We start from the raw sequence: 10,807 nt of genomic DNA, 5'->3' as shown, positions 1-10,807 counted from the left end.
GGTCATGATGTCTCCTCCATTAGTAAGGAAGAATAATACTGGGTAAGCAATTACTGCTGTTTACCACAATGCATATAATGGAATATCATATAGCCATTAATTTTTGAAGAATATTTATTGACATGGGAAAATGCTTACAGTATGTTAAAGAAGAAAGCAGGATACAAATCTGTAAATACAGCATGATCCCAATCTAGTAGTAAAATAAATTATATACGCATAGAAAAAACACAGGATGGAAATACACTGAAACATTAACAGAGACTATCTCAGGTGGTGGGTTGTGGGGTCAATGATTAACTTTAGCATTTTCTGTATTCTCCAGACTTTCCACAATGAAACATGTATTATTTTTAAAATCTGAGGGGGAAGGGAAGTCAACATGAGACATCTAGTACTGGGAGGCAGCAAGACTGATGGTCGTGAGGGGAGGTTGCATACTTATACCACCTCTGCCCACACCTTTATTAAGGAGGGACAGTAAGGTCCATCCTGTCCACCTCTTAGGACCAGTGGGTGTGTGAAAGGGGCTTAAAAGGGCTAGAAAGGGCCTCAGGTATTTGCTAACTGTTACTCTAAGCAGCTCAAGTGCCTTATGTTCGAACTTGCTTCCCCATACCCTGTTTTAAAGATTGGGAGGGATGTAGACACAGGGGCCTGCAGAGTGCAGTTGGCCAGTGTATTCTCACCATCCCCACTGCAGGTCACCGAGCCAGGACATGTTGAGGGTCAGGGCAGGGCGGTAGTGTTGGGGAGCCTGCAGCCCTAATCTCTGACCTAAAGGATTCCACGCCCTTATCTGAAATTCAGTACTAACTGAGCAAGTTTTCTGCTCATACTTTAACTTCATTTGGGTCACCTCCCTACATAATAAGTTCTTTAAACCAGTTATGCTGAAATAGTTATTGGTTAAAATGGCCCGAGAATTATCAGTCTCCCAGCATTCCAAAGTCATAAGGAGGCACAAGGTGGACCCCCGTGGGCAATGTGAAGGGGAAGGTGAGGTGTTGGGGGGTCAGACCAGCGCAAGTTGGCGTCTTACTTGCTGTGTGATGTTGGGTAACTTACTGTGCTTTCCAGAGATGATCTCTAACATGAGATGTGATGAGGATACACAAGATAAAGATACATAAAAAGCCCAGCACAGAGCAAGCAATTGACAGATGTTGGTTCTCTTTCCATGTGCAAGATGAAGTCACTTTCATCTTCTCCCTCTGCAAATTCTCTCTTCAAAACAAAGCCTAGTGCCCAGCACAGAGAAATTCAAAATGAAACAGAACTCACTGAAAACAGAAGAGCACAGTAACTTAAACAAGACTGTTCAAACGCTAACTCTGCATAAAGCTGGCAAGATGGTATTTCATTAAACATGTCTTCATTTAGGTAAGCGACACTCATGCCAAAGCTATCTGATTGCAGAAATTATAAAAATATCTTAAAAATGCATTTGTAGAATGAAGTAACAAAAATACTTAAAATTCTTTTTTCTAAACTTTTTTTCACTTAATCTAAAATTATGAATTACCAAGTTTCACTTTATTTACTGTTAAAACATGGGTCGCCCATAACTTCTACTTCAGTTATTTTGGATGAAAATCCTAAAATGTATTGTGTTCTTTATAGTCTTTTTATAGAGTATTCTGGATTTAACTTTTTTAAAAAAGAAACACAAGGTCATCATTATTAGAATTAGTTTACAGGCCATACTATTGTATGGATACTTTCTGGGTCAACTAGAATGTCCTTTGGGAAACAGATGGTCCCAGACTTATGATACCTCAAGTAGTTCTCATTCTCCCCACATTCCTATCCAGTTTTCAGTTGGATTTTTGCTTTCAGTAGGTCTGCCTTCCATCCAACAGCCTCCTCCTTTGCCATTTTTTTTTTTTTTGGTGGACTTGAAAGTCAGATTAACTAAACATGTTAAAATATATGCAAATTTTAGCAGAGAGGCAAAAAGTGAGATAGATTCTTGAGGCTCTCACGTAGAAATAAATTCTAAGAAACTCTGACATCTCTTTTGGCAGCTCAAAGGCCTTTTAAAACTGTATTCCTGATTTGTACTTTTGCCAGAGAAGTGACTTCTGGATAAAAGACATTTCACTAATACTCTGTGTACTTTATCCTTAGAAAAGCTATTTATTACAACTGAGATAATAGATGTAAAAGCACTTTAAAAAAGCATAAACTGTGAAATAGTATTTTTACCCCAATAAACAATAAATAGTATTGTTTATAAAGAAACACACACAGATGGCTAAATTGAATCAACCCCAATGTTTTATTTAATTTAAAGTTTTAAAAGGCAGTGGTTAAGCACATTATGTGTATATATATGTATGTATATACATACATACATATATATATATAAGAGGAAACCAACCCCTTTTCAACTTTAGCCATTGATTAACTAGGCCCACTGTCTATTGCATGATTCATTTTCTACTTTTTCATATGACCAATCTGTTTTACCAAAGTAAAAACAGCCTTAATCAGTTTAACAGTAACTATTTGTGTTTCTTTTTTAAATAAATAAAGTTACCATTAAACTGATCACATATGGTAGAAAGGTAGAACACACACAAGCACACACAGTCCCCGATTTAAAACATGTGGCGTATGAATGACCTATATGTACAAATGGGTGCTGCTGTCTCCTCCACCCTCAGCAGAGGCCACAGAAGAACTCTCAGTACCCAGAGGTCCCCATTCCCTCTTCCGGGTTGGAGGGAATGTTTTCCTGGCACCCCTGTGTTAGACCTCAGAATGCATGCTCCCCATGCAGCAATACAGGCGGGGTTCAGTTCTATGGTACTAGTGTTCAGGTTATTAGGGAATAAATAGGCATTGGTAGCTGCCTCAGAACTAAACCATCCTTTGTAACTTTATAGGGAGAAATGTATTCTGAAGTTCTAGATAACTGACATACAAACTTTTTTAATTAATCAGTTTGCAAGTCTGGGGCTGTGTGTGTGTGTGTGTGTGTGTGCGCACATGTGTGTGTGTGTGAGTCTCTATAGATTTATACAAAATTGAAATGAAGTGAAGAGTGGGGCTAGGCCTATGGAGCAGCTGCTTGGCTTCCATTCACTCAGTCCTGATCTAAAGGGTCACTTGCCTTAGCCCCTTTTAGCAGCTCATTCTGCTTCTCATGTGCCTCTGTCTCTGGAGAGATTCAGAAAGGGCAGCTCACACAAGTGAGAGGAAGGACACAGCTAAATCTTCTGTTAAGAATCTTGGCAAACAGAACTGCCAGATTCAACCAAGGCTGCCTTATAGAGTGAAGTCCTTCAGTTCCATCTTGACAGAATGGAATTTTCTTTTCCTGTTCCTAGTCCCTGCAACTCCATCTAACTGCAGCTCTGTATGAATGCCTCAATATCGCAAAAACACAGGATCACTTCTTAAATACGCTGGATTCTCAATGAGTAAACCAGTTATTGTGTTTCTAGCCAAAGCAAGGGCATAAATGTTTGAGAGAAAAGATTCCCCTGGAGCTACAGAGAAAAGATGCTGATAAAAGCAATATTGAGATTTGAGCAGGTGATGCTTTCAGTCTGTGTCAGAGCTGGTCTCCTCGATGACAGAGTACTGGTTGAGTGCTTCCTCCAAAGGCGTTATTGTCCCATCAGGTTTTAGTCCCATTGGTTTAAGCAACTCCTCTCTGGAAAAAGAGATAAAAGAGAGAGAAAAAAGTATTCACCAGCATCACACACACACCCTCCCCCCGCCCAAATCCACATCCTTTAAAAAAAAAAGAAAAGTCTTTAAAAAACAAAGTATTTTTCCTCAAGCTCTCTCTGTGTGTTTGTAACAGGAAAGATGAAAGGGGTATGGAAAGAAAAAGAGGGAGATAAAAGACTTCATTCACACAGGCCAAACCTACTAAGCCAATTAAAAGTATGAAAAGTCAAGGTCTAAATGGGCTCAGGACAAGGAGCAGGTCTCTTCTGTTTTTAATAATTAACTTTTTTCCTTTTGTGGATTTGTTTTAGTGAAGTTGAAGCTGCCAAAATTTCACCTGTCCCAGTGGACCAGCCATGTAATTAAATGGCTGATTTGAAATGTATGGATATCATTTAATGGAATAAATCTGCCATTTGATTTTTCCCTCTCCAGTCTCTAGTGATATATTAATACTTATTGATTTCAAATCAGTTGGCCTTTCCCAACTTTCTCCCTCCCTTTTCTTTCCTTCTTCTCTCCTTCTTTAAAAAAAAAAAAAAAACAACCATTGCTTTTGTTTGTGGCAGTTTAATTATGGGATTGACAGCCATTTTAATCTCTTCAAAGCTCCCCAACTGCCTCTCCTCAGCTAATCCAATTATATCTACTCCACAAGTTACAGCCTCATCTAAAGATGATTAATTATTGATTAAGCCAATCAAAAAGCGTTAGGAAAGATTTGTTTAATCTTTTCATGGGCTCTTATTTATTATATGGAGATTATGGTGAATGTACCTGTTGAGCTGCTAACTCTAGTCCTCCTCCCACCCCAAAAGGTCAGCAGTGTACTTTAAAAGGGTCTTGAAGAGCACATGAGCTGCTTAAAGCTTATTTCTCACAGAAACGGGCATCGCCCCCTACAAACATGTCTACAGCAAGAACACACATGGCAGCAACTGTAATGTTGGTGGGAGCTAGAGTGAAGGAAGATAATAAAGCCTCCTCTCCCTCTGCTTCCTTGTGGTTGTCCCTCAGGCCAGCACAAAGAAGGGCTCCCTCCTGGGAAGGGCCAGCCACACAACCATGTGCTAGTGTTACAAGTGCAGAGAAACTTCTGGGGAAGGGGAAGAACAGCTCAGTGGTCACTGGATAAGCCAACAGGAGCCTAATCAAGCAGCTCTTACCAGGAGACTACTGCTGAGAGTCTGAAGACTCTATTAATATGGATGTTTGACTGGTTAAATTGAGGTTGCTAAATATTTATAAAGTAGGAAATGTGTTTTGTGATCCCAGAAATGGGGTCAGAATCATAGAACTTAACGTGGCCTTAGAGATCATTTAGTCCAACTCCCTTGTTTAATAAAGGAGACTGAGTGACTTACCCAAGGTCACATGTCTAGTGGCAAAGCTGGACCTGGGACAGTCCCTGAATCCCAGTTCAGGGCTCTTTGCACATCTGGATTAACTGCTCTAACTGCACTGAAGGAACACACTCTGAGTTCAGCTGTTCAACAACTATGTGCTGAGAACTGTGTCATATACTGGGGAGAGAAGGAAGGCCAGGCACAGCTGCTGCCCTTGAGCAGTGAGTGAAACATACTCATGGAAAATAACTTAGGACATAATGGGGTAAATGCTGTAATAGGATCAGGAACAAAGGAAATCACAGCTCCTGAGACGAAGCATCGATCTAATCACCTGAGGAAGGTGGGAGGGAGCAGCACCTCCAGGGAGGTGTCCTATGCCAGGCAAAGATGGCACAGGACTTTTCTGGCAAGGGAGATTGTGTGGAGGGCTCTGTATGGTCCCACCTACTTGTGACTGTGTAGACCTTTCTGGATTGTGTCAATTTCTTTCTCTGCTCTCAAGCTGGGAAAGGGCCCAGTGTTTGGGGAGGGGTAAGGTTCACTGAAGGAACAGCAGGAAGTAAGTCTGCAAGGGCAGTTTGGGGTCTGGGAGTCAAGTGTCTTGAATGTCAAAGTAAGCAGCTTGGGTCCTAGTCTGTAAGGAATGCCCAGCCAGGGCTGCTTTATAGGGAAGAATCTCTGGCAGCAGTGCAAAGACACATCGGAATCAGGGAAACTGGCAGAGAGGCAAGTCACGAGGATGTCACTGTAACAGTGTGTGTGAGAGGAGACACAAAGTTGGGCTGTGGTTGCGGGAAGAAAAGGCATCACTTCCAAGGTAGAGCTGTCATCCACTGGGAGGGCAGAGTTGGTAAAGGGGAGTGAGGAAGAGTGTCTCTATGGCTCCCAGCTCAGATGACCATGTGGATGGTGACCATTCATTCGAGCAAGAGCACAGCAGATGGAGCAGATTTTGGGGGATGGGGGAAGACACTGACATCTTTCAGGACAGTGAAGAACTCTACACGACAACCAGGTAGAAATGTTTAGTGGAACTAGAGAACAATCTGCTTCCACTGAAACTTCTCTCTAGTACCAGTTCATACTACACATCTGTACTTTAGTAACAATTCCTAGTTCTGGTTGTCCTGAAGGACTCTGTGATCCTGGACACTGTTTACTAATAATCAATACAAAAGGAGAAGGGGACCACCTTCGGGGGTGAAACACTAAGGGATCAGAATGTTCAAAGGTTTGAAGGGGTTGGTGACTGCAGGAACAGTAAGGTGAGGTGTGGTGAAGGGTATGGGTGGGTGGAATGGGATCAGTAGATGAGATTGTATGAATTCTACCAAGATAGTGATGAACTGCTGGCGGGGGGTGGGGGGCATGCCATCACTCCTAATATTTCTGCATTTCTCTGGTAACAGAATGATACTGGGGCTAGCTACCAGCTTGCACAAGGTAGGCAGTACTTTCCCATCCAAACCCAGGAGGAATATTTTCAAATCAAGTCCATAGGTTTCACCCCTACTCCCTAATCCAATTTTATAATAGAAATAATTAAAAACATTACAAAAGTTTTATGGCCAAATTATGAAAATTCATCTATAGAATAAAGGGGCTCATATTTTAATTCTCACTTGTGAACTATTCTTCTCAAGGCTTTATTTTTTGGATTTTCTGTATCACCCCTCTACTAACATAGATGCTCCTCTAAGGATATGAATTATTTTCTTTTTCACTTGGCTATAGGATGCTTTAGGATGTCTTGTCTTACTGACACTCCTGTAGGAGAGGTGTCAGTGATAACTGGCCAAATAATTATGCATTCATGCAAATAAATTAAGGTGGCAATGTGATACACTGGAAAGAACAAAAAGGTCTAGAGTCAGGAAGTCTCTTTGAAGTCCTGGCTCTTCCACTTACCAGTTGTGTGATCTTGGGCAAGTCTCTGAGTCTCTGTATTCCCATCTGTGAAATGGGGATAATAATACTAGCTCTACCTACCTACTTCCTAGTGATGACTTAAGGGGTTATAATACTAGCAGTGGTAGTAGTAACAGCAACAATAATAGTGTAAATGAAAGAGTTCTATGAACTGTAAAGGAGTCCTAAATATTAGTTGTTGTTATTATGGTACAGTGAAAGGCATATAAAGGTTTTGGAATCAGACCTAGGTTCTATAGCAGTAAGATCTTGAACTCTCTGAACTTCAGCTTCCTTATCAGTAGAATTGGGATAGCAATACCCATTTCACTGAATCATCATGCGGGTGAAAGGTCATTATACATATGAAGTACATAGTGCAATGGCTGGGATGTAGTTGGAACCCATGAAATGCATTTCCTGTCCTTTATGTGCTTATGCAAGGAAGGTTTCCACAAGATTGTTAGGGCAGTCTTTAGGAATAAGTGGGGGAAGAGTATGCAGAAGCAAATAAAAGACATGGTCCCTGTCCTCAAGAAGCTTTTAGTCAGTTCAGAAGGTAAAACACACACACATTAAACAATATTAAAGGAATTACAGAACAGCAGATCAACAAGCTTGAGATGATTAACAGGCAGAGCCCTGCTTCCCCTAGCCTGACAGTTCAATACACCCTTACTGTATCTGAAATTTATTTAAAGGCGATTTCTCATCCTGTTTGGGAATAGAAGGAGAGAGGATCACTTATAGATATGTGACTGTTTTCTCTTATGGACCCCGAGGCTTACTTTTCAAACCCCCATCCTAACGATTCTGATCTTCCTCTCTATCATGTAACAGTCCACAAATACCAAAATGAATTCTTTGATATAGAAACTTACTCCTAAAAGGTCTGAAAAGTGACCTGGTTATACTAAACTGCTTCATTTAGTAAGATCTGTTGTATCTAGATCAGCAAGATGTGGACAGAGAATGGGAAGCATTAATGAATACCACAGAACTGTTATTCCACCAGTCGTACGGGCTATGTACACATGGGAGGGACACAGAGGAGATGGGGATGCTGATCACAGGCTCCTGGCAGGAGATGGATTCAGGGCCAGACTGTAATGGCAGTGATGGACATAGATTCATGGGGAGAAAGGCATCCCGAAGCAGAAGATTAGTCAAGCAAAGGCACAGAAGCGAGAGTTAGTTGTGTGCAGGGACTGGCAAGCAGGCTGGCTTGGCTGAGATAAAGGAAAAAGAAAGCTCAAGACAGATATGGGGTACAAAAGAGGATTTGGATGGAGACTTTGTAATCCTGGGCTGACAAGTCTGGGTTACAGTACAGAGATATTTTGTCTTCTATTTCAAGGGTCCTGTATTTTAAGACTATTAAAAATAATTCTTATTACAAAGGTTGAAAGCTATAAAACAATACTGCTTTGACATATTAAAAAGAAAATATTCTACGCTTCATTTTCATATCCCTATGTGTCTAGCACAGTGCCTTGCAGATGGTAGATCCTCAATAAGTGTTTATGAACTCAATTTAGCTGCAGTTGGTATTATCTTGTATTTTCACAGAAAGGAATGGTATAGTGTTTTATGTGACTCCTAATAAACAAACCCTGACCAAGAGAAAAGGTTCACTTTCATCACCAAGATTTACAATTAGGAAAAGTATTAGCACTCTACAGGGAATTCTGTATGATGCTTTCCAGGGATTTCTCATTCTCTACTGGACTTGAGCAACTTGAGGACAGAGTCCATGTCTTATCTGGCTGTGATCTGCAGTATCTAGGATGGGCACATAACAGGTGCTCAGTAAAGTTCTACTGAGAGAATGTAATACATGGGTCATAGCATAAATGGACAATGGTAGAGAACCATTTGCCACGAGTCGTCCTCATACTATTTTAACTATAATTACTTCCCTGATGAGTCAGTGTCATCAGACATTCTGACCGTCCAGAAATCAAGGCCCTCTTTGTGCCATACAACCTGGAATTTCCAACCACTGATTCATGTAGACTTGGCTGCTTACATATGGGGCACCACTGGGTCTAGTCTCAGATTGTCCACTAATGTGCTCGGTGTCCTTGGGCAAGTCATTTCCTTCTCTGGGCTTGAGTCTCCCCGTCTATAAAATGAAGGGGTTGGACAAGATGATCCCTAAGATTCTATTTTAATTCCAAGAGTCTAAATATTAGGTTACTAAATAGTTATGATCTGCTTAAAAAGCTACTAGGTTTTTAAGACACTAAAACTGCTAGGCTTTTATTTCTAAGAAAGATCTTCTAAACCTAAAAGTCAAGCACAGCAGCCTACCTAATTGTCACTGACATACACCAAGACCACAAGTCCTTTCTGCAAAGCTACCAGCAAATGATTAGAATGATTCCAAAAATAAAATCAAAGCAATGGCAAATGTTTTAAGGATGGATCTAAATTCAATCATGGCCCTCAATAAACAGGCCATTTCATGAAGAGTTACTGGTCCTAAATTATGAAGGTCCCATCTAAAAAGGATGGCTAAGTGTTAGATATATGTAGATCATGTAGTTAAACGAAGATACTGTATACTGAAATGTGCATCAGGGTTAAGAGATTCACATAGCAATAACTCCTTCATACTTACCTTCAATGCTATACACAGGCCTTAACACAAGTTAAGACTGCCCTCGTTATCATCAAAAAGTACAGTGATGTCTACTGGATAAAGAGCCCATTCTAGGCACTGTGACAGTATCATGGCGGGCTTCTCATCTGATCAGGCATCTGGCCAGGGAAGAGATAAGCCTCCAAGAATGTTCAACTGGAACGAAACATCATTTAGAAATTTGATCTTACTAAACGATAAGGAACCATAATCTATAAGGGCTTGGCCAGGCACGAGGACACAGATAAAGCACGTCCAAGAAAGGAAAACTTATTTTGCCCCAGCCTAACCCTCAGGACTGCTAACGGAAACCAAAAAGTACTTTTTTAAAGGTTTAGGGATGGGAGATTATGGAATTTATACCATACTGAAAGTTTTATAGTCTGTCTTTTTTTCCCCCAGATATAGTTCCGCATTTTCCTGAGCCACCATTTCCTTGTAAGTATGCTCCTCTGGGATGCCTGGGCTTATACAACCTCTCAGGACCTTAGAGAAAGCTCCACTTTTTAGACTTCTGGTTCCTATGTAACTTTCCCCCAGAAATGACAGTGCAATATTGGGGCTCAGATACTAACATACCCAATAGCACATTACAGAATAGGCCAGATGTGTATGTGTATAAAACACCTTACTTGACCTGGAAACAAGAGAATACTCTTGCCCAAAGCACATGTTTTTGTGCAATACAAACAAAGCATTCAATTCAAGTGTACTTGTTGAAAAACAGGACATAATTAAGCAGTTGGTAAAATGCATTCTTGTTTCCCACTTGCAGATCTCCCAAGAGTCCCTTCGAATTTACCTATACGAGTTTCAGCTTCCCGCTTGCCACTTAGCTTGATAACGACTCAAAAATCATTCCCTTGTTTTCAAGGGCTCTTCTTTCTTGTCTGCTCTGTGTACTACAGGGCAGTATTGACACATGGAATTAATGACAGGGTCTGTAATGAAACAACAGTCATGCAAACACCAGTCTGCTCTTTTGATAAAACAGCACGTTAGAGACCTATTCACCTCCCTCTAATTGAGTACTGCATAATAGTTCCAATCCTTTTATGTAACATATTTTGTTCTATGATTAGAAAAGAAGAAAAAGGGGGAACCTATGAAGCATTGCTTCCTTCAATCACCCCCTGATTAATTCTGATTTTAATGAGGGTGGCTGTTATTTAGGCAGGTTCTGTTACATACTTGTTTTGTTGACTTCTGTACAATGTATAAC

The 10,807-nt window shown here is 40.6% G+C and overlaps 1 protein-coding gene across 4 annotated transcripts in view; it reads right to left on the bottom strand.

Annotated features, from left to right (window-relative positions):
* Positions 1 to 2,262: 2,262 nt before the first annotated feature.
* Positions 2,263 to 10,807, bottom strand: part of RIC8B (RIC8 guanine nucleotide exchange factor B) — a 102,344-nt gene continuing 93,799 nt past the window's right edge. For 2 of the 4 annotated variants that reach the window (XR_011256044.1, XR_011256045.1), the window contains 3 exons: positions 10,388 to 10,526; positions 9,565 to 9,741; positions 2,263 to 3,664 (listed from right to left, as the gene is read on the bottom strand). Coding sequence is in view for 2 of the 4 variants with exons in the window: in XM_069585251.1 (XP_069441352.1) it covers positions 3,553 to 3,664 (112 nt within the window). In the remaining 2 variants the exon portion in view is untranslated. The remainder of the gene's footprint in view (positions 3,665 to 9,564; positions 9,742 to 10,387; positions 10,527 to 10,807) is intronic. The other 2 variants (XM_069585251.1, XM_069585253.1) reach the window with 1 other exon arrangement.

The sequence above is a fragment of the Ovis canadensis genome, chromosome 3 (genome assembly GCF_042477335.2).
Source record: "Ovis canadensis isolate MfBH-ARS-UI-01 breed Bighorn chromosome 3, ARS-UI_OviCan_v2, whole genome shotgun sequence".
NCBI classification, from domain to species: Eukaryota; Metazoa; Chordata; class Mammalia; order Artiodactyla; family Bovidae; genus Ovis; species Ovis canadensis.
The sequence above is the reverse complement of the archived record's forward strand: the minus strand, read 5'-3'. Positions and strand labels throughout refer to the sequence as shown.